Here is a 23700-nt window from a genome sequence, read left to right as displayed (position 1 = left end):
CTGATCATTACGATGACACAACTTTGCCCTTAACTTCAATTGATAGACAATCGTTGTATGCAATCGTTGTACGCTTAGAACTACATAGGTAGGCACTCTTTCTGGTCTTACAGTATTACCATCCGATTTTCTTTTTTGACAACTTATTTACACACTAACTTATAAGATAAGATCCTTTAATTCTGTCCACTAGTCTGAATCTAATATTGGTACACAAGACCCATTCTTCACAGCATTGTTTGGTAATACCACACCATGTAATATGATCTGTTTGTTTTGCTATTCATTCGATCTATTCATTAATTTAACTTTATAACGGCTAGGTGCCCATCTTGAGTTGCACAATCGACTATGTAAAATATACACCGAATTAGCATAGGCCGACACTAGCCTTTAAATTTGCTTTGTAGATGAATTGGCGATTGCTCCAATTGTTTTTGCTCCTGATGAAGGGAAAAGTACTCCAGCAACGCGTAGAGCTCTTTTAATCATGTATTTTTTTGGAATGGTTATGTTTGTTTAAAACACACTGTACAACTAATGTTTGATTAAGGTTTAAGTTACTTACCTGTAACTATTGTTCTCCAGCATGGGTCTGGCATGGATCCACATGCTCATTAATATTCCCCGTCAGGCTGCGAATCCTTGGTAAAAGAAAAACAGTTTCACTTTCACTTAAAAACTGTGTTTCTCCTCTAAACCAATCAATGTCCTCTGGGCCATACTGCCCCCATCCAATGACAGAGCTTGTCCTCCTAAGCCCCTTCCCTGGCAGCCATCTTCAGATTTTCTAAGCATATAAAGTGGTAGTATGACCAATAAGGATCCGCAGAGAGGTTGGGGGGAGGGTTTGCATGTGAATCCATGCCAGACCCATGTTGGAGTACAATAGTTCCAGGTAAGTAACGTAAACCTTCTCCAGCATAGGGTCTGGCATGGATTCACATTCTCATGAATAATGAATACATAGCAGTACAACATTACACAACCACTGGAGGTGACAAGGCTCAACAGAAGCAATAATCCTTATCTCTGGAACTGACTCGCCTGAAGCGAACAGGTTGCGTAGCCGACTCTGGGCTCCTCCCTGCAATCCCTGTCGACGCAGTAGAACTTTGTGAAGGTGGGCGTGGGCCTCCACATGGCAGCCTTGCAGATGTCCACCAGGGGCACACCAGACACGCACACTGTCGTCGCAGCGATAGCTCTGGTGGAATGGGCTCTCGGACGACCGGGCAGCAGTAGGTTCACCAACTGGTGAGTGCGCGATGCAGCCGTAGAGCCACCTTGCAATGGAAGCCTTGGACAGGGCCTTCTCATGGTTCACAGGACCAAAGTTCACGAACAGTTGTGAAGTCTTCCAAAAAACCTTTGTGCATGTCACATATAACTTCAGGGCAATAGCAACGTCCAGCAAGTGCAAGGCCTTATCCGCTGGCAACAATATTTTCGGGGGGGCAGGTAACACCAAAGGCTTGTTGAGGTGCAACTCCAAAGGAACCTTCAGCATGAAAGAGGGGTGCGTACGCAGCACCACCCTCAATTCGCGGAAAAGTCAGGTACAGTTGCTTGCAGGATACGGCCTGGATCTCACCTACCTTTCTGCCAGAGGTGATGGCCACAAGGAAAGCCGGTTTCCATGAGAGAAACTTCAGTGGGGCCTGATGCATGGGCTCAGAGGAGGCCCCTATGAGCCTCGTCAGAACCAAGTTGCGTTCCCACGCCGGGGCAGAGCCTTCACCAGCGGGAAAGATCAAAAAAGTCCTTTCAGAAACTCCTTAACGAGTCGGTGGGACAAAAGCGAAGAACTTCTTGGGGACCTGGTGTAGCGGGAGATAGCTGCCAGATGTACCTTGATGGAGGCGTGCACCAGTCCGGCCGTAGCCAAGGATAGCAAGTATGGAAGCATCTCCGGGGCCGTAACCCTCAGAGGGGCAATCTTCTGTGACTGGCACTACATAGCAAAACACTTCTACTTGTGACCGTAGCACTTCATGGTCGATGCCCTGGCGAGGACCTCCCTGCAATCCGCTGGCAACTCCTACCCTTCAAACTCTAAGGCTGCAGGTGCCAAGCCCTCAGGTTCAGCGATCCTGGGTCGTGATGAAGGATTACGCCTCCTCTCTGTTGAGATCTGGAACCTCTGGCAGCTTGAGGCGACACTGACAGGCTGAGAAGGTCCGAATACCAAATCTGCCTCGTCCACGCCGGGGCAATGAGTATCGTCTTGCATGGACACTGACTGTGTTGATGACTCGCAGCAGTAAAGGGAACAGACCAAACGCTTACAGAAACAGCCCTTCCCATGGGAAGAAGAACGTGTCCCACAGGCTCCTCGGCTGGGGGAAATCTGCTGGCAAACGTCTGGCATTTGGAGTTCACCGCTGTCGCTAATAGATCTATCTGGGGTCTGCCCCATTTGACAAACAGCGGGTCCACCTGATCCTGACTAAGCTCCCACCCGTGGCAGGAGCCCAGCTCCCTGCTGAGGGAGTCTGCAATGGTGTTCTTGACTCGCGCCAGGTGGAGAGGGTCAAGGAACATCCCCTGTCCGACGGCCCAGTGCCACAAGTACTGCGCTTCCTTGGAGAGCGCCGGAGATGGAGCAAAACATGGTGGTTGTGTTGTCCATGAAGATCCTCACGCCTTGCCTTTCAGAGACGGTAGGAACGACTTGAGGGCCCAGAACACTGACCGTAGCTCCAGGATGTTGATATGAAGATCCTTTTTTTCCGCCAGCCTCTAGTGTCTGCCGTGCAGACCTCCGGTGCATGCTCCCCAACCTTCCAAGGAGGCATCTGTGGTGACAGTCTCCTGGTATGAGGGGTTTTGAAATCCTGTGGCTTGGGCGATGTTGGAGCGGATGCCCCACCATCCTATCGCCCGACGGAACTCTTCATTGAGAGTGAGATCTTGTCTGTGAATCTTCCGGACACCTGTATCCAGCGGGCATCCAGGAATTCATGTAGGGGTCGCATCTGCAACCTGCAGAGATGCACGAGGTAGATGCAGGACATCACGCCCAGCAATTACTTGATGGCACGCACCGTGGCCATCGTCGACAGCCATTGCACCTTTCCTTGAATGGCCGTTAGCCTCTGCTCCAAAGGCGACACCAGGCAAGACAACGTTATTGAGTCTGGCGCCTACGAACAGCGCATACTGCAATGCTGTTAAGCAGGACTTCAGATAGTCTGCGGAGAATCCCAGATCTGTCAATAGCCAGACAGTCTCTGTGTGTCAGGCGTGGATCAGCCAGTCATCGAGGTACGGGCATGCGTGTATGCCCTGTAGACGCAGATGGGCTGCCACCGGTGACAGGCATGAGGCAGACTTTGAGCCGAAAAGTAGGGCCTTGAACTGGTAGTGCTGTCCCTGCACCATGAAACGTAGAAACTTCTGATGTTTCTTCTGAATGGGGATGTGGAAATAGGTGTCCTCCAGGTCCAAGGACATTAAGAAGTCTTGTTTTTCCAGTTGGCCGAGCCGTGTTGCACGCGACCATCCTGAACTTTTGGGACTTTCGGTGTTTGTTCAGACGACGTAGGTCTAGGATGGGCCTCCTGCCGCCTGTCGTCTTTCTGACTAGAAAGTATCTAAAATAGACTCCGGAGCCCCAGAGCCGTTGGGGAACCCGCTCTAACACCCCTTTTTGCAGCAAGGCTCATACCTCTTCCAGAAGCTGAGGGATGTGCTGCTCTTGCCGGGAACCAGAGCGATCCGCGAACACCTGCATTGGAACTCCAGGGTGTGTCCTTGGGCGAGAGCATCCAGCACCCATCCATCAGTAGTGATATTTCTCCACTCGCTGACAAACCTAGTCTGCCGGCCTATCACCGGGGTGCACGAGTGAGGGCCCGACGTCCCGGTCGGTTCGGGATTGCTTTGGCGCCGGCCTCCTGACCTGCGGGCGACAGCGACGCCATAGGCATGGGAACAGCCTCTGTAGGCTTCCTGCATTGTGGATCTGGAAGGCTGCTGGTGTTAGGCTCACCTGGCTCCCACAGAGGCGTCGATCGGAACTGGACAGCTGCGGTCTCCACCAATGTGACGCATAGGGCCGAGACGACGGACTGGACTGGCCGACCTAGCTTCGTTTGCTTGGCCCGTAGGAATATTCTTCTGCAAATGGAGAGAGGGAATTAACCACCCGTGGAGTTGAATGTAAATTCCCCCACCCCCGCTGTTCTCCCCACAGATCGCCTTTGATGTCCCCTCTTATAGTCTCACCTGATGGTTTGAAAAGATGAGCTCTGCATCCTGCATTGAGCGCAGGGGCATGTTGATAACCAATTGCTTCACTGGCTCGAAGGAATTGGTGAGTTCGAGAACAATATTGACTCCGAGATTCCCGGCAAGACGCTGTAAGTATAAAGTTCGTAAGAGTTCAAACGCCTGACTTTCACTCTTGTCCGATTCCTTGCAGGTTGCAGCTTGACCCTAAAGAAGAGTTCCTCGTGGCAACTGGTAGTATTCTGCTAAGGATTTGTATTTTCCAACACAGTTCGATAAAATAATGTCAATATGTAACCTGTTGCTTTCTCCCTTATTCAGGCGCTGAGAGAAAGTATGAAGTCTTGGGGAATAATTCCTCCGGCGGTAAAATCAGGTAGGTCTATTGTGGTGAGGAGGGTTCCTCTTGTTAGTCCCTTTGTTTCACCTTGCTGTCCTTTTGTTTTCCCCTTAGGGGCCGGGGTTCGGCGAAGATGCAGTGGAAGCTGCGCCGACCCGTGAAGAGGAATAGTGCCCCCGGTGGTAAAATCAGGTAAGTCCATGGGGGGTAACTAATATTCCTCTGTGTATTCCCTTGGCTCACCTTGCTGTTCTTGTCTTCTCCTTGGGTGCCGGTGTGCGGCGGGAACATGCAGGAGGATGCAGTGGAATGTGAAGATGCTGAGAAGGCCGGTGAGTGCAGCGCGGCGCTGCAGCAGGCGAGGCGATGCGCATAAAATAACCTCTTTCTTCCAGCTCGAAGGCGTGATGGATCGGGAATTCAGGTAAGGATTAAAGGTATTGCTCTTGTTCTAACCTTTTCTCCTTCTTTTTCTCTTTTTCTAGGAGCTCCAAACTCGAGATGTTAGTGGCAGTAGGCTGGATGCAGACTTGCAGGCACGGTGAGCGTTACGCTGCTGGATGCAGAATAAGGCGAAGCGTGTGCTGCTCTTCGGGCGTGGTTTAAATAGCCTCCAAAGTAGTCCCAGGTAAGTATTCCTCCCCAGCCCCGCCCGAGTAAGAAATAGGCCCCAAGTAAAGTAGTCCCTTCCAAGCCTCTTTTGGCTTGGAGCTCTTGCAGCATGGTCTGCATCAGGTAAGTTTTAATCTATGAGCTTGGTGCCTATGGCGCCAGGACTGACTCTCCATATGAGCCTGGCGCCATAGGTGCCAGGACTGAACCCAAATAGCCCCTAGCAGGGGTTGTTGGGCTTGCTTGGGATAACTTGATGCCTGCTTCCGGGGTTGCTGGGCGTGCTTCCGGGGTTGCTGGGCGTGGTCTGGGTCCCCGGGGGTAGGCATCATGACAGCTGGTACGATGGGGAGAAACATTTTGAAGACCTGCTCTACTTTCCCCTGGAGGTGCAAAAAGAAGAGCAGTGCTGGCGTGTGCCCAGGGAACGGGCGGTCTAGGTATCCTTTTTGATGGCCTGGAGGGATTAGTCGACAACCTCCCCAAACAGATTCCTCCGTCAAAGGGCATGTCCAGCACCTTCGATTGGACAGCCTGATAGAAATATGTGGCTTTCATCCAACCTTGGCGAGGAAGGCAGACACCATTCTTCATTTGCTGGAACCTGTGTCAGCGATGTCCAATGCCACTGTGATGCTGTGAACAGAAGTCAATTTCTGTTCCTGGAAGAGAACGATTGCCTTCATCTTCTTATCGTCGGGGAGTAACTCCAGAATGGGCCCCAGCTTGTACCACAACTCCTGGCCAGGATCGCCAGTGCATTGGCTGCCTTGATAGTGGACGCCACGATGTATATCACCTTCTTTCCCGTGGGTTCCATCCTTTTCCGCTCGCTGTCCGGTGGGACCGAAGACGACTGGTTGGCCAACTGTTTCCTCACTGCCGCCGATACCACCGAATCCGGCGATGGCTGCGACCTCAGGCACTTCGGTGCGGCGTCCGGCACCCTATATCTCTTCTCCAGCCTATCCCGTTTGGCTGAAGCCATGCAAGGATTCTTCACGAGGGCTAGGCCTGCTTCCCAAACATCATCCAGAAGGGGCACCGCCATGATAGTCTTCCTCTTGGCCTCACGCCTCTGGTACAAGAAGCCCTCCTTCTTGGTTACCTCAGACACCAGCTGGAATAGCTCGGAGGCTCTGGAGATCATGGAGTGGAACGATCCCATCTCATCCCATCTCATCTCATCCTATGTGGAGCATCCAAATGTGGAGATTCACCGTCCGCTGCTACAAGATCCTCGTCATCCGTCATCATGGGCGTATCTGTTCCCGTGTCCGTGTCTGCTGGGGGAGAGGGGACCCCGATGTGGTGGCAGAGGCTGAAATGGGGGTGTAGGATGATGCTTCCTCCTCTTCGCTGGAGGCTGATCGTGGACCACAGGTACAGGAGCCGGAGGCATCCTCACCTGGATCTCTGACACCAAGTTGTGTAGAGTCGACAAAACATCCAAGGAAATGTCCCTAGTCTGAGAAGGCAGAACAGGAAAACTAGGCCCTGCGCCGTCATTGTCCTAGTCTTCAACATCCTTGTGGACCGTATGCAAGGACTCCTGATCTTTGCCGTCCGTGGACGAGACCTCCATGGTTTGGGCGACAGACTGGGAGGGCAGTTTCGGTGCCTCCTCGCCCCACCCCCATTTCTCCCCCCCTACCCCCTGAGGATCTTGAACCAGGGCCTGAGCCCATTTCCCCCCCTTCTGGCATGCCTGCAGATTTTGCCAAGTCACTGCTGGGGTGTTGCACCTTGATGGTAGGGACATTAAGCCGTGGGAGCTACCCTCGCAGGATCAGCACCCTTAGCTGTCGTGGCAGTAGCAGTCGTCGACAGTCACCAATAAGGTCTTAACCTGTGCCGGTTGAGCCTGCTTGGGCTGTTCGGCATTCTCCTCCATCTGCGGCTTCTTAGATTTCTCACGTAGTTTAGCCAGGGTAGATGTCCTCCTCTTCGAAGAGGAGTTTGACTGTCAGCTGGCAATGGAGGCAGAAGGTGATGTTGATCGTGCTCCATCTACTTTGGGACCCACTTCCCCGGAGAATCCGGTGGACTCAGACATTTGGCTCTTGGCCTGATCTTGGGACCCCACAGATGAGGACTTAGAAGACCGCTCCTCGGACCGACCAGTCCTGGGTGAGGCATGACCCTGCTCAGAGTGCGGGTCAGAGGCCTTGGCGTTAAGCCATGCAGACAGCCTACCATGCCTGTTCTCTGTTTTCTTGGAGAAACTGAGGCATATCTCACACTCTAACTCCTTGTGGTGCAGGTTCCGGATAGTAGAGGGATGGCAGATGCTCGTCCTCCACATACACATTCCGTAGCCCGCATTTAGTGCAGAGCCTGAAGAGGGATCTTCCCTCCTCCTCATTCGTCATGGTTGGAGGGCGCGAAGTAGGCCCAAAGGTCTTGTAGAATCGTCACGATCTTCACCCTTGAGGGGCGCAAAACTTCACCGAGGGGCTTGTGGAGAGGACTGTCATTGGTTGGGGGCAGTATGACCCAGAGGATAGTCACTGCTTTTGGGGAGAAATACAGTTGTCAAGTGAAAGTGAAACTGTTTTTTCTTTTAACGAGGATTCCCAGACTGACAGGGAATATTCATGAGCATGTTAATCCATGTCAGACCCAAGGCTGGAGAATGAAAGATCTAGTGGCAGTGGTGTTGACAAATGTCACACCGCTGACCAAAGTGAATGCCCTACCTATTCAAGAACAATGGGGCGCCTTGTACACAGGTTGGATACTACAAATGATCATTTTTAAAAAATGTGACCCAAACACTCATTCTGTGTTGAGACACGATGAATGCAAAATTAGTTTTTCGGGCAGGCACATATTCTTTTGGATACTCTATTTGTGGCTGGAAAGTTCAAAAACTCTTAAAATTACAGTATTCTTACCTGAGGTGCAAACATGGTGTCATAGGTCGGGTTGAAGGTAACTTCTTTGAGAGAGGGGTCGAGGTGTACTCCAATCTCCACATCTTCCTAAAACAAGAAAACATCAAGTTTATCAAGTGTTACAAAATCTGCTGGAAAAGCAATAATTAGACGTTTTTAATATATTTGATAACACGAGGCCAGAGCTGTTAAAAAGGATTTGTTGGGTGGCTAATGGGACTGTGGAACAATTTACCAAGTTCAAATGGATATCTACTCAATACCTCACAGCTCTCAAAATAGGGATGGTTTATCAAAAAATCCAAAAATTGCAAAGAGGGCATTTAGCATAGTGACAGAGATGTATTGTCCAAACTATCGCTTTAACAGACTTCGAGTGGTATAATGTGGCATGCATTGCCGCTGTTTATTTTGATAGAGGTCTGTGGTCGAGTGGTGAAACAATCAGTCAAAAAATCATTTTTCCTCCCTCAATGACAAACTATAGTCCACATCTTGTGTATTTGAAGTGAGCCTGCCTCTCTAATGGAAGGGTTCCTTGAAAACCAGCTGGGCATGGACAAGAACTTGTGATTGCTTTTTGTACTCATTCGTCTATGTACCAGGAATCCACGCCAGGCAGGGGTTAAAAGAAATCCAAAAATGTTAGGTGAACGAGAATTTGTCTCCCCCCTGGTTGGAGTGCTAGCTGGATGGAGAGGTTTAGATTCCATTGCTTTTGTGGCCTAGTTTTCGTTCTAAAACATGGCAGATGTTTATAGTTTTGCATAATTCAAAGAAAGCCCCCACCCCCCTAAATCTGTTCTTCCGGTATCTGGCACCCTTCACAAATGAGGGAATGAAGCACACCGATTGGTAAGCAGATTGCCCTCACAGAAGACTACCTAAATACCAACATGTTGACACATTGAAAACTCTGACACTTGCACGCACCCACATAGGACACTACCAGCAGGAATAAGCCTGCAACCCTAGAAGGGAATAGCAGGGACTGATGTATCCTATGCAAATATTACAGCGCACTGCTCAACCATGCCTTTGCAAGGCACTACATTCACCTGCACCCCCACTTGTAGAAAATATTTTTTTAAAGTGCAAAAGATTAACCTTTAGAAAAGTTGTAAACATTTCAAAGTTGAGGCAGAGACCATATAAAATAGAAACTCATAATAAAGGAGTAACTTAACTGATAACTTGACAACCATTTTCACACCTTTAAAAATCCAGCACGCGTTCGTTGCTTCTCGACAAAGAGCAAGTAATAAACAGCTTCTCAGTCACTTGTGATGGGGCTACACAAATCATTTGTTAATTAATTCAGAGCTTTTAAATGCATTGTTCAGGTAAAAGCAGCAACTTTGGTAATGGAGACATTTTCGACTGGCCATCCCATTGATATACGACAATGGTGGAAATATTGGTGCCCTCTAAGATTTTTCTAAGGGTACAGAACATTCTTCTTCTTGGCAATGGAGACCCCCCCCACCCCCAAAAAATGAAAACTATGCTCACATAATGCTAGCTTGACGTTGCAGGGAACTAAATGGCCTTCTCTGGTATATGTGTGTGATTTATCATAACTATCGTGGTTTCAAATTAATCTTCATTGCTGCATCAAAGTTAGAAGAGTTGTACAAATGATCACCTGGATGGAATGTGTTAAAAGTCATTTACGTTGGGGTTTTAGGATGATGTACTGTTTTTTTTCTTTTTTTTTTTCTTTTAAAGCAAAGATCATACTTCAGAAATGCAATTTTGAGGATTGTAGTGCTCTGGATGAGAGCAGCTACTCAACAGAAAACTGCAGTAGGCAGGACATTCAAAGTATCTTGCGAGATTGTGAAGTACACCCAGAGGAGAAGGACCAAGGGAATACGTTCTAAAGATTCCACAGCACCAACACCCATCATCGCGACAGGCATGTATTTCTCAATGTTACATCTCACAAAATAGAGGATGTCTTTCCGAGCGAGGACTTTTTTCTCCACTGACATCGCCCAAATAAGTCTGTGCCTCTGCACCCACTTCTAAAGGATCTGGAGTGCCCACTAGCTAAACTGCAAAGATGATCCGTAGATCTAGGAAATATTTTGCTTCAACACTTATGCCCTACATTACACAGTTCAAGAGAGATATTGAGTAAACTGATGTCCCCATATGTTAGAGCCATATAAAAACGTTCTTGTAGAGATAGTGGCCTATAGTTGTAATCTGGCAGTTACCAAACGGTGCTGGAAAGAAATAGCATTGCCTGGTTCGAGGTAATCCAATGTATCCAGGGCCCATACAGCATTAGCGAATGTGATAAATTGCCCTAAGGGAGTAATTGTTAGGGATAATTATCATTTCTGTGCTAATTTCCTTCAACCTTAGAGAACCCTAGCTCTTTTGCTGGACTTTAGGACTTTTTCATTTTAACCCTGGAGTGAGCAAGACCTTTTTCTCACTCTCTCATGTTTTTGACTTGATTTGGATTATGTGTTTGCACTGTTTTTGGAGTCTGACAAAATCCATAGGCATCTACTTTTTGAATGATGACATACACCACCTACAGCGCAGTGTTACAGAGAAATCCTTTAGATTTCTCTTTAAATACCTTTTCTTTTGTCAACTACTGCTCCCAAGAATAGTAAAGTGAAATTGACTATACTTACCTTTTCTCTTTGTGGGTCCGGCACACACCATTTTATGTGGAGTGAGGGGCTTTACCTAGTAGCCCCTCATCCTACATTCACATGTAACATGTTTATATTACTCTCACTAAATATCTGGTGGCAGTGGTTTAATTTTCCTGGGTGAACTTTGTCAAAATGCCCTCCTCCCCCCGCCTTCTTTTTTCGTCTTTCTGTTTGTGAGGTCTTTCTTGGATTTTACTCTGCGCATCATGCCAGGTTTGAGCCCTTTGTTCACTTTGCCTTTGGCAGGCTTCAACCCTGAAACCCGCATCTGGCTCCAATGTGTCTGGAAAGGCAGGATGTGAGGGAGGTTCCTGAAACTCCCCTGTACTTTGTCTCTAGGAGTGCATAAATGCAACCAGTCCTGATTGGCTGGCCAGCCGGCTGGCCTTCAGGACAGCCACCCTGCTGTCTGAGTGACAGCCTAAGCTATGCATGAATAGAAGAAACCTGCTTAAAAGACGAGGGTTTTGTGATGAGTCAGAGTTGACCACTGGGAGAAACACTAGACGAAGAAACCGTGAACAAAGCTTGCTGCATCCTCCTGGACCTTTGAATTGCTCAGTGAAGCCCTGCTGCTGTGCTGAGTTGAATCATTTCTGATCGACAAGGGAAGCTCCAGAAGAGACGTCTTTTTCCCTTGGGTTAGTGGGATCAACTAACCCCGAGACGAACTCCACTGGACCATCTTCCCTGATTGGCTGTACTTCCTCGCTGCTGCAAGAACTGAGTGCCAGAGGTCGAGAAATCCGTAGTCGAGTGCAACATTTGCAATCCAGCCAGAAGCTCCAGGAGTCTACTAAGGACCCTCCAGAAGCAGGACGACCAGAGCTTTAGTCCCCTCAGGACTCAGAGCGAACCGGTGTAGATCTGCAGTGGGTATGGTTACCGCGCACTGAAACCGCAAACTGCCCCTGATCCGAAAAGAGCCAGTAGATGCAGGCAACCTCCAAATTGCTGCCACAGGAGTCCTCCAGACGTTCTCCCTCTTGTCCCCATGACTCAGGCTCAGGAACCCAGGACCTGCATCGCTGCAATATGACAGAATCCAGCGGGGCCACTCTTCTTCAAACCAGAGGTACTGTTTAGACTTGGGGTACAGGGTCTTTAGCTGTGCTCTTCTCAGCTGAGACTTGCATTGGCTACTTTTGTTGGAGTTGATTCCAACTCTGCTTTCCACTAGTGTAACAGCTTGTGACCGTACAAGTGATTTCTACAAAACTCTCCAACTTGGTGCAAGAATTGTAAGAAGTGCCTCATCTCCATAAACTGTGCTCCAATTGACATTGGCTGTCCAGGCTCCCTGCAGACTCTTCTAGTCCCTTGGTTTTGATATTTCTGTCCTTCATAGGTGGTAACTTGTGGTTAGACTGTTATTGCTGGGTAAGGCTTGTCTAGACTTTATTGGAAGATAGAAGTGTACTCACATGCACCGAGAACCTGTTTAACCTTTTTCCCTCCTCTAAGCTTTCCTTTCTGCAACCTCAGAATCTGCAAAGTATAACTAGTGATATATAAATTCCATTACTGTGCTTGTGAATGTAGTCACCACCGGGTGTAGGAAAGGTGTAAACGCATCTCTAAAGAGTAGCCACTAAACTTGTGCTGATTCGGGAAAAGTATTTTAAAGTATATTTGATTGTTACCTTTCTTGCCCTTTTGAAAGAACGCTCATTTAAAAATGTGTGTTTAATAACTTTTTATAACTGAAACCTTGAGTGTGCCACTTGGATTTGCGAATTTCATTGCTACAGCTCTACAGTTCACATTTACCCCTCTTGAGACCTGGCTGCTTAGTCACACTATCAACTTGTGTAGTACAGACAGATACCAAAAGGTGGGTTACCCAATACCAAGCAGATAAGTGTTGTGTAGTCTCACAGAGTTATTACATCAATTATGACCTAACTGTCATATCAAAGTCATTAACATGTAGGACTATGGTAAATACAACCAGCAACATTATATAATGCAACTAATTCAGACTGCTGGAACATTTTGCACACTCGGATTAGCTGAAATGTTTCTAAGCCAATCAGGTGGACAATTTTGTTCATCTGCCCAACTGGCTAGAATACAGAGCACTCCAGTCAATTAAAGGTCATCAATATCTCTCAACCATTGCAGGCACAAATAAGAACACATTCCAGAATTCTGCAGATAAACAGCGCAAATTACATAAACATCATTGAAAGAATGTGGCCCCATCAGTAAGAGGAGCTATGGAAATACATCTACTGTAATGTGAACTATTGAACATAAACTGTAGGTGGAGGCCACTCAACATGGAGTGAAGAACACTTGGAGTTAAACCATTTAATTTAATTATTTTCCCTCTTTATGGACATTATGGCAACAGGTGCAACCTTTTAATGTGCAGTTTGTCATTTTACTGTGAAACACTCCAATTGAAATAACTTTGTACACAAAGTAAAAAGGCCACTTAATTTTTATGCCATTGCAAGTAATTCAATTTTGACATGCAAGGCATAGTATAGCAAGATTTAGTATAGAATTACTATGGGTACTTCCGCCTTTTTTGGTGGGCCCATTTCAGAGAGGGAAGAACATACTTAGAAATAGTGGAACAGGCTAACCCTTCCTTATGCACGTTTCCTAACAAGGTAAAACTTCCACAAGCAGGTCTCAATCAGTATCTGTTTGTATACCAAATATTATGTTTAAAAAAAAATGCATTACGTATTCACTATTAAGTATACACCATACAAGAAAATACTACAACATGCTGGGTGGGAAGACCGTGTTTTCACTGAAGGGTTAGTACACCAAAGTGTGTGAAAGTGCAGCTTCAAACGGAAAATATATACTTTGAAAAGTAATGGCACACCGTTTCGGGCCCACATTTAAGATCCGTCCGTCCGTCCTTGGATGTTCTTGACCAGAGTAAGGGAGGGTCTTCATCAGGACCTGCAATTTATTTCAGTGTGGAGGTAAATCTAGGAGACCCAGTTTTCCTTTGCCTTAATGTACAACATGTAGGGCTTCGGTGCCCCTGATTTTTTTCGGCTTGTAAAGACATGGCCATTGTTTGTGACCAGTGCCTATTGGATATGCCCAATATCCGTTGATGAGTCTCGCAGTTTCAGTTCTCGAACACGTTTCGAGAACTAAGAAGACTTGCTCCTCGTTCCCCAATGTTAGCACATCCAATCATAAATCCAATCCCTCAGAGGGGTAGTGCTCGGGTGTAGATTGGAGGAGAGACTTCACCATATGTGGTGGCGCTACCCTGTGCTGGAGAGTTTTGGTTGGATGTAATGGTGGTGCTCAGGGAAATGGCAGACCTGCATTTGGAAATGCTGCCCGAGGTATGCCTGCGCTAAATATTCCCTATTAGACGCAAGGAAAACATGCAGATTGAGTTCATTTTACCTGGCCTAGTACTCGATAAAAAGGTGCATAGTGCTGGGGGCGGGGGGGAAACAATCAACTCCCCTGTAAGCTTCGAAAGTTCATTATTCAAAAAGGTACATTATATATTAGGTGAAACATATTCAATAAAGAAATTGTTACATACCCGAATTGAGCAGGTAGTTGGGGCGGAAAAAAACAGACGAGGGGTAAACTCATTATGTTATTGACACAAAACTTTCTGTACATTGCATCATTGTCTCTAGCCTCAGTTATTGCAGTAGAACCGAGTGTTCCAATACCATTGGTGTGATTGCGTGGTACCTCAAAGTCCTTGCCAGTTTATATTTGGTGTGATTGGGTCATATGGTGTATAACCATTGAGTGTGCTGATCAGTGACATGCCTGAGGGTTAAATATACCATGGTTTTGAGTTATACTTAATGTGTCACCCAGAGAATGTGGTACAAGAAAACTGATTGTCTAGTGATTAGAAACATTCCTACCAACTGTTTCTGGGTGTAAATATCTGTTGGTATAAAAGAAGTAAAACTTAGGTCCTTGTTTGGATCTGGGTCTTTGACCTGGCAATTGCCAGAGAGGTTTCACTTACCCCCAATTAGTGATGCTCCAATGTTCTATGGTCCCAATTCCTTCATGTGTGCTTTTAATCAAATCTTTACGATAAGGGCCACTCTAAATTACACAAATTGATAGAATTGTACTAGATATTCTAACAGCTGGGCACTCCAAGGTTACATTTGTCATAGCAGCCCAAGCGAAGCAGGTTAGCACTTACATATTGGAGTCTTTTGACGTACAGCGCCAGTGTGCAAAGAATCCTCATTATCCAGTCCTAATGCTGTAATGAATGATACCAAATTGGTATTGTTCCACGTTTCACTGCACTGATATTGCTTCGATACTCACATATTCAAAATGCTAGTCCTCCTATTTAGCGATACCCATAACCTTAATAAACAAGACTAGGTCTCCCCCCCTGGGTGGTTTACCTTACTAGGTGAAAAAAGTTAATGGGGATGGTTCCTGGGCACTGCGTCCGTTTTCGGCACGCCAGCGCCATTTTGGATTGCTGTTTTGTATTCTAGTTGTCCTGCACGTGACATCACACGCAGTAGCGTGTGATATCACCAGGGTATGCCACTAATTGTTAATATTGTTTGAATGTGGTGAAACTCACAATATCATGTCTACATGTTCAGAGTTGCTGGTATTAAGCAAAGCGTCTCATATTTAGTGTATGAGAAATCTTGATTATATGTTACATTTCCTGTAGGGTCCGAGCAGGAACTCTACACATCCATATCCGCTATACTAACAAGAATAAGAAATAAAAAAATATAAAATCATTTAAAATATCTCGTGAGATGGACCAAGGCATAACAGCTTCATGAAAATTGCTATGAGATGTTACCTAGTAGTTTGTATACTTTAATTGCAAGTGATGGGTAAGTATTAATACAGTTGGTTCGACACTAGTGTGACAAGCTTAATGCGTTGCTTGAGATGGGTCAATCAGTGTCTCTATGTTTGAATCTTTGTCCTTCATTATGACTATACATATTTGTTTGATGTTGAACACCTGGCAAGTCTAATAAGGTGCCTGGGTGCAAGACTCCAAATGGTATATCCAGACTCATTAACATCTGCATGTACAGATTCTTTAGCTTAGTCTTATAAAAAGAGTTGAGTCCAAATTTAACACACTGTAACATCACCATAGCAATTTTCATGAACCTGTTATGCCTTGGCCCATCTCACGAGATGTTTTATTATTTATGGGTTTTATTTATTTTTTATTTCTTATTCTTGTTAGTATAGCTGACATGGATGCGTAGAAGAGTTCCTGCTCGGACCCTACAGGAAATGTTACATATAATCGAAATGCACTAAATATGAGGCGCATTGCTTATTACCAGCAACTCTGAACATCTAGACATGATATTGTGAGTTTCACCACATCCATGAGTAAGCAATATGCGGCTCTGAGCCCCGAACAATACAAATTAGCAGCATACCATGGTTACGTCACACGCTACAGCGTGCGACGTTGTGCACAGGACAACTAGAATACAAAACAGGAGTCCAAAATGCCGCTGCCGTGCCAAAAACAGAAGCTGTGCCCGGGAACCATCCCCATGAACTTTTTTCACCTATTAAGGTAAACAACCTGGGTGTCTGGGGGGGGGGGGGGGTTCTGAGAGGGGTAGCCCAGTTTATTAAGGTTATAGGTATCGCTAAATAGGAGGACTAGCATTTTGAATATATGAATGTCAAAGCAACATCAGTGCAGTGACACATGGAACAATACCAATTTGGCATCATTCATTACAGGATTAGGACTGCATAATGAGGATTCTTTGAACACAGTTTTTTGGCTTTCGCTGTACTCACAAGACGCCAATAGATAAGCGCCAACCTGCTTCGCTTGGGCTGCTACGACAAATGTATCCTTACAGTGCCCAGCTATTAGAATAGTTAGTACAATTTAATCAATTCATAAAGATTTGATTAGAAGCACACATGAAGGAATTGGGGGCTTAGAACATTGGAGCATCACTAATTGGGGTTAAGCAAACCCTCTGTGGCAATTGGCAGGTCAAAGACCCAGATCCTAATAAGGACCTAGGTTTTACGTCTTTTATACCGACATGTTTTTACACACAAACAGTTGGTAAGAAATGTTCTAATCACTAGGCAATCAGTTTTGTATTGATTTATTTACAGTTTTCTTGTACCACATTCTATGGGGGACACATACAGCTCAAAACCATGGTTAAGTATATTTAACCCTCAGGCATGTCATTGATCAGCGCACTCACTTTTTATACACCATATGACCCAATCACACCTACTATAGACTGGTAAGCACTTTGAGGTGCCACGCAATCACTCCAAGGGTATTAGAATACCCAGTTCTACTGTAATCACAGAGGCTATTGAGCAGGGGCTAATAAGCACCGTTTGATTTTAAGGCGACAATGATGCAATGTACAGAAAGTTTTGTGTCAATAACAATGAGATTACCCCCTCGTCTGTTTCTTCTTCTCTGCCCCAACCACCTGCTCAATTTGGGTATGTAACAATTTCTTTATTGAATATATGTTTCACCTAATATGTAATGTACCTTTTGAATAATTAAATGTTGTGGAACACACTTTCTAACTTTCTAATGTGCACCAACAGCCTTGAGGATGACCAAGTTTCGAAACATGTGTCGGCTGTAATGAAATGGCACAAACATATTGACTTGGCAAATCTTTGAATGACATTTAAATGTACTAACATTCTAGTCGGTAAGCGCAAGTCGCCAGCACAAGCACTCTGGCTGTATACTTTCGAAGAAGAGGTTAAGGGGAACACCTCCAAGTGCCGCTGCTGCTTACCACATAACATTAGTGGACGGCTATAGTGCACCAACCTATGGTTTTACCCCCACACAGGCTATAATCCCCTGTAAGCATGCTGACTGGAGGCACGGCCAAAAGAGGTGGCAGTGGGGCATGGGGGAGTTGGGGATGGGGGGGTAGGGGGAGAGACCTTAGAATACAAAGGCGCAAATACAGGAAAGGATTTGCAAATTCAATGCATATGGATGTAATAGGTACATTGATATGTGTGATTACCGATCAGACCAGCATCCCCCCCTTGAGCCAGTCTCCCATCTCCTGCAGTAGTACTGGGTGGGGTATCCACAAGCATCAATCATCATGGGCCAATCAAGGCAAAATGCCCACACACAGTGCGCCAGTGGGGTTTCAGGGGGGCGGGGGGTAGTGTACATGCCTAGCCACACACTCAGCCAAACTAAGGCGGAGCATATGGTAAAGCGATCCTTGGACCTGACCGTATTCATGGTACGGTACCATCTTTTAGTTATTTATGATTAAGGCTTTCAGTTTTCTGTTTCTACTGATGTTTACACATAAATACAGATGAAATCATTCTGCTTTCTGTCTGTATTTATTTATAAAAATAGAAAAACCCTGGAAAAACAGGTCTTTGGTTCTCTATGATATCAGTCATACATCACAGGCCAATCACATTGCTGTTTGGCAGCATGGAGAGTGTTAAAGTTATATAGAAATAGCATTAAAGTTCTTCAAATTGCTTGACAGCATATATCTTAATGCAGCAGCAGTCACAGGAGCAACCATTTGTTATGGGAAAAATTGAGCTAGCATACCATAAGCCTTATTTATGATTTCATTAAGATACAATAACAATAAACAGAGACTGGCTGCACCAATGTCAGCCAGTCTAGCCATGTAATACCATTTCAAACACTTAAGTTTGCTTTAACCTTGATGCACTGCCCAGAGCACCCCCACTCCCTGATATAGGCCCCCAAGAATGGTCACTAAAATTAGCCGTGGAAGCTGGCACACACACAAAACACATTCACACATCATTCAAAACTCCTTGCATGGCCGCATTCATAAAAACAAATACACCAACATACACAAATACTTACTTGCATACATAGACATCACATTAAAAAAAACACAACTTACCTGCATGCAACCTCCACATGCACCACGCTGTGAAAGAGGACAAGATGGCCCTCTCTCCACAATGCAAGCACGCTGAATGGCTGGTGTGGCGGGTCAAAAGGAGGACAGGCGTTTATATTCCATTTTAAGGTCTTTAGTGAACAAATGAAATGGTTAAAAACTCCTGCTTATTCCTAAATTGTGGGTTTTCCCTACCTGACAAACACTAAATAGGGTGCTTGTCAGTCGTCTGAGTCCAACAGGAAGATATGTCCTCTGTCCAAAGCTAATCTATCCTGTCGCTACCACTTAGTCCTGTGCCAACTAAGGCACAGGAGAATGACTCCTTTCGCCTGTGCTCTGCTTCTCAGCACAGTCACTTCAATAACTTATTTGCAGATAGTTCTTGCCAACTACTTTAATCAGTTCATACCGTTCAGCAATTGGGCTCTTACATATATCCAACAGGTCTTTGGCACGTTGGGTTACCCTTCTGTGATTATTCTTCTCCCTCTGTTTATCACAGTTGTCATTTGTTATTTACACCATGTCCACTCTTTTGCCTGGCTGGGCCAGGTACATGTTCTTGCTTTCCTTTTTTACTCGTCAGTTATTGGGACTAGTAGAGGGTTCCAATAACAATTCTTACTTGTCTCCACTTCTTTAATCTCACTGGGATGAGTATGAATGTTCCAGTTATTATTCTCTCTTCTCTACACCTCTTCATCTACTTACTGGGACGAGTTCTTTACCGCGCTTTCCTTCTTGGTACTAAGGTTTAAATACTAATTCTGTGTGTTCTGTTATTTCGTTGTCACTGAGAAAAATGGGAGTGTTCACATATGACTTGCCACTCTTCTTAGGGAACATTAACTTTAGGTCCTTATTGGGGCGTGTCGGATTCTTTCACTCTTAATATCCGGCAACCCTCCCAGGTCTCCTGCCTTCGCAGTTACCTCTTTCTCTTTGTGTTAGCATCGCCCGGCCTGCATTCAGAATGGGATCCTTTTCTTTGTTCATCAGGTTAACTTTTGGCTTTTTAGTTTCTCTCTCCGTACCTGCTCTGAACGGGTATGTGGTCTCGGCGTCGTCGTTGGACTTAGTCCAACGACTCTCGATCATGCCACCACCTAGGACTGGGTAACTAATCTGATATTGTCTTCCCTCAACTTCTCTTGCTCCAGGCTTCTCTCACAGCCTTTAAATGCCAGCTTTCTTCCACACTGGAAAGCTGCGCATCACAGTGTCCTTCAGCTCTCTTCGCATAGCTGATTCAAAACTCCCGGGCTGCTCTCTCCCAGGACGACTCCTCCATTAATTACGCAATGCTGGGCCTTCCCCAGCGGAGCGTCGGTCCTTTTTCTCTGTTGTGCGAGTACTGTGTATTACTCGCACGATCTTCTCAGTATTGCATACATATTCCTTCTCAGGTTGATATGTTTCTGCACCACAATAAAGTCGAATTGTAGCTTCCCACATAATTCTCTGTTTCATTAAACACAATCCATCCCAGATTACTACATGGTATACCACACACCATTCAGACATGGGCGACTAGCAGGGTCCTGGCCACCCTCACACAACTTTAATGGCTGAAATGCACACACGAATAATAGCACCTCCCATTTTCCCCAAATGTGCGACGGCATTCAACCAGCAGTGCGTTGGGACTATAATTACGATGAAAGGCGCTATACAAATGACGAATGAATGAAATCACCACTGAATACGTGGCTATTCTATCTTGCCCACAATCTCGCCTGGTGAGGTCCCGCTTGCCTCTATCCCCAAAGGGGGTATTGCATAGTGGGTTCAACTCCCTAGACTCCCAGGGAAATGAAAAACCCGTGATTCGCCACAGCAGTCTTTCCAAACTTCGGCTGCCTCTGTAATTGTTATGTAAAATGAATTACAAAATCAATAAAAGGAAAAGAAACTGGCCAGCATGGTCCTCAAGAAGTATAGCGTGATACACGTGGGTAATATTCAGATACAAACAGGTACTTCCTGAGGGGACAGGAATCGGGGTCCTCAACTGCCACTGGCCCCACTCTGGTAGGACTGGCTCTGGCTTCCACCATGGTAAGCTTACCACCCATGCAGAGACGCATTCCTATCACCTTGTGACAAGGCATGATTGTTGACCTTGTCATACAATGAATTTTTTTTTTTTTTTTAATTGTCTAAATGGTTTAATAGAATTGAATATAAAAAAACACAGGGAATTTCTTGTATACAAGTTACCTCCAAACTCGGGTATTGTATCCTTTCTGATACCCCAAATATCTGTAACACACAAAAACAGAAATAGGAAAAGAAGCTTCTCTGCAGCCAATTTCTTTATTGCTCCATCAATGCAAGCCCTAACACTCTCCTTGATCAGAAAACGCTATCCTAACCCTTCATGATGCTCCTCACCCAAGAAAGCGCTGTTGCACCGACTAACTGAAGGAGATACATGAAGGAGACACCCTGTGACTACATACGATGAGGTGATTTTCAGGCAAGATATTGGCAATGATTGCATTAAACAAAGTCTTAGTTTTGACACAGAACAATTACAAATTTGAAGTTTCGGGAATCCGTACACCCCGACTGCACACTTGTCAAACAGACAGTTCATGTGGGACTAGACGTCACAGATTCAGACAGTTTATTTGCCCTCCGTGAGGTGTGTCTGGTTGGCCCAAGTGTAACGTACTAAAACATTTAAGAATATAAATACAACGCTCTCAACATGTTATAGTACTCCCACTAATGATCTTCTTTGGAGTACACACAAGGTTAAGTTTTGCGAGAGAACATAATTTGCACATAAATACAATTAGAATGTCCACAACATTAATTCAAATTTCCAATTTGCACAAGTCCACTACGTGTCACTCTTGGTCAGGTGACATCTACAATTCTGGTCGACCGGTTTCAATGATTTTCTTTCGTGTATCATCTTCCTCAGGACCAATTACTTCTTTTTTAGACCCAATCTGTACGCCCCTCAGAGCCGTTTATTCAGCGCATTCTGTGGGGCAAACAGAGAGAAGGTCAGGGTGACTTCTCTCATGTGTAGGCCAGAGTGTATGGCACTTAGAATATTGTTTCATATAAAATGTTTATCTTAACAAAAATATTCAATAACTACAAGTCCTTTGAGTGACATTAAAAAATAGGCTATTCCACCTCACCCCACCACCATCGGGTGTTCGACATTATTTCCAGTGATTTCAGGTGCTGATGGTCATACCTGTTCGTCTGTTGTATGTGCAATGGTGAAGCACAGCTATCATGAAGATTTTTGGGCAGTTCCTGTTGGTCAGATCAGGGCACCTGTGTCAATGCTTGATCTGTAACACAAGGTGATTGTGCGTTTTATTCCCCATTGGCCTGATGTATTTCTGACAATTCATATTTTAGCTGGCTCCCCCAAAACTTTAAGATGCCCTCTAGTTACCTGGCTGTGGTATGTTTGTCTCATTTTTTAGCTGTTGGCATCACTGGTGTGGAGTTTTTGTTTTGCTGCTGTTGAACCTGGGATGATCCTGGCATACAAGGAGAACCCAATTTGTATCGGCCAGATATATAGGGTGGCATGACAACACGCCCAATAAAAACACGTTTGATTGAACACAAATCCTGTTTAAGGACAAGAAAAATGACAGCACCACTTGTGGCCCATTATGAGTCACAACGCCATACGGGGGAGGACTTCAAATGGACTATACTTGAGAAGGTATGTCCACCTCGGAGGGGAGGTAACTTCCATGACATTCTCCTTAAAAAAGAACAATGGATTTTCCGGCTGAATACAGTCAGATGGCTTAAACGAAATCCAATGGAATGCACTGGCACTAATTAAATAATTTTGAGATAGGGCTGAGTTCATAACATAAACCCTCCTCTAAATGATAAAATCATTAGTGCCTGGCTTACAACTATTCCCCTATTCCACTTAGGACAGAATATAGGTGCAGGAGGTGCTTTTTTGCATACCCAACATCTGGCACGGGGGTGTCAGCACCATCCACATATAATCACTATAGTAAAGCAATTTGTACGCACGATTTTGCATATGGGTCCACACAGGCTCCCGGGTTTTGAAGTTAACAGACAATGGGCTTAATGACTTGTGGCTATAATAAGGAACGCGGGAAGGCCCATGGACTAAGGAAAAACATGCGGTTACCTAGCTTCCCCACCCATATAAACATGGGGACGGATAGAGGATGAGCGCGCCCATTCCAAGATGGCCACCACTTCATACGACACGGCACCTAATCCAAATTGGCCTTCGGGAAGCCGCGCACAGTATATACTGACATGCGCACAGCTCGTGCTTCTCCCATTGGAATTCGAACGCTGCGACGACGGCGTACATCCTGCACGATATGCCAAGTCAAGATACTGGAAATTAACCAAGTAAGCAACTAAAAATGTGGCGGAACATGGGGCCCGGTAACGGCCACTGAAACTATCCCCATTATATAGGGGTTATATTTAAAACTCAAGATGGACACACTTTTCGAACAATGCTCGATAGTTTGAACCATTGGGGGTATGTCTGATCCGGGCTGACATTGTAGATACTGTGGGATGGAGATCTTCCATCACGAACGAGCCAATGGTGCCCTTATGGGTGCGGAGCACACTAAAAACTGTACATAGAATGGACAACCACCCTATATATCTGGGTGGCCGATACAAATTGGGTTCTCCTTGTATTGCAGGATCATCCCAGGTTCAACAGCAGCAAAACAAAAACTCCACACCAGTGATGCCAACAGCTAAAAAATGAGACAACCATACCACAGCCAGGTAACTAGAGGGCATCTTAAAGTGTTGGGGGAGCCAGCTAAAATATGAAATGTCAGAAATACATCAGGCCAATAGGGAATAAATGCATGATCACCTTGTGTTACAGATCAAGCATCGACACAGGTGCCCTGATCTGACCAACAGGAACTGCCCAAAAATCTTCAGGTTAGCTGTGCTTCACCATTGCACATACAACAGACGAACAGGTATGACCATCAGCACCTGAAATCACTGGAAATAATGTCGAA

General features: G+C 45.6%; 1 protein-coding gene across 1 annotated transcript in view; it reads right to left on the bottom strand.

Moving 5' to 3' along the window:
• The window catches only part of CDC40 (cell division cycle 40), a 1027131-nt gene that overhangs the window by 832429 nt on the left and 171002 nt on the right, over nt 1–23700 (bottom strand). The window contains exon 2 of the mRNA XM_069607756.1: nt 8083–8169. Within this exon, the coding sequence (XP_069463857.1) occupies nt 8083–8169 (87 nt within the window). The remainder of the gene's footprint in view (nt 1–8082; nt 8170–23700) is intronic.

The sequence above is a fragment of the Ambystoma mexicanum genome, chromosome 4q (genome assembly GCF_040938575.1).
Source record: "Ambystoma mexicanum isolate Mex_15411 chromosome 4q, UKY_AmexF1_1, whole genome shotgun sequence".
NCBI classification, from domain to species: Eukaryota; Metazoa; Chordata; class Amphibia; order Caudata; family Ambystomatidae; genus Ambystoma; species Ambystoma mexicanum.
The sequence above is the reverse complement of the archived record's forward strand: the minus strand, read 5'-3'. Positions and strand labels throughout refer to the sequence as shown.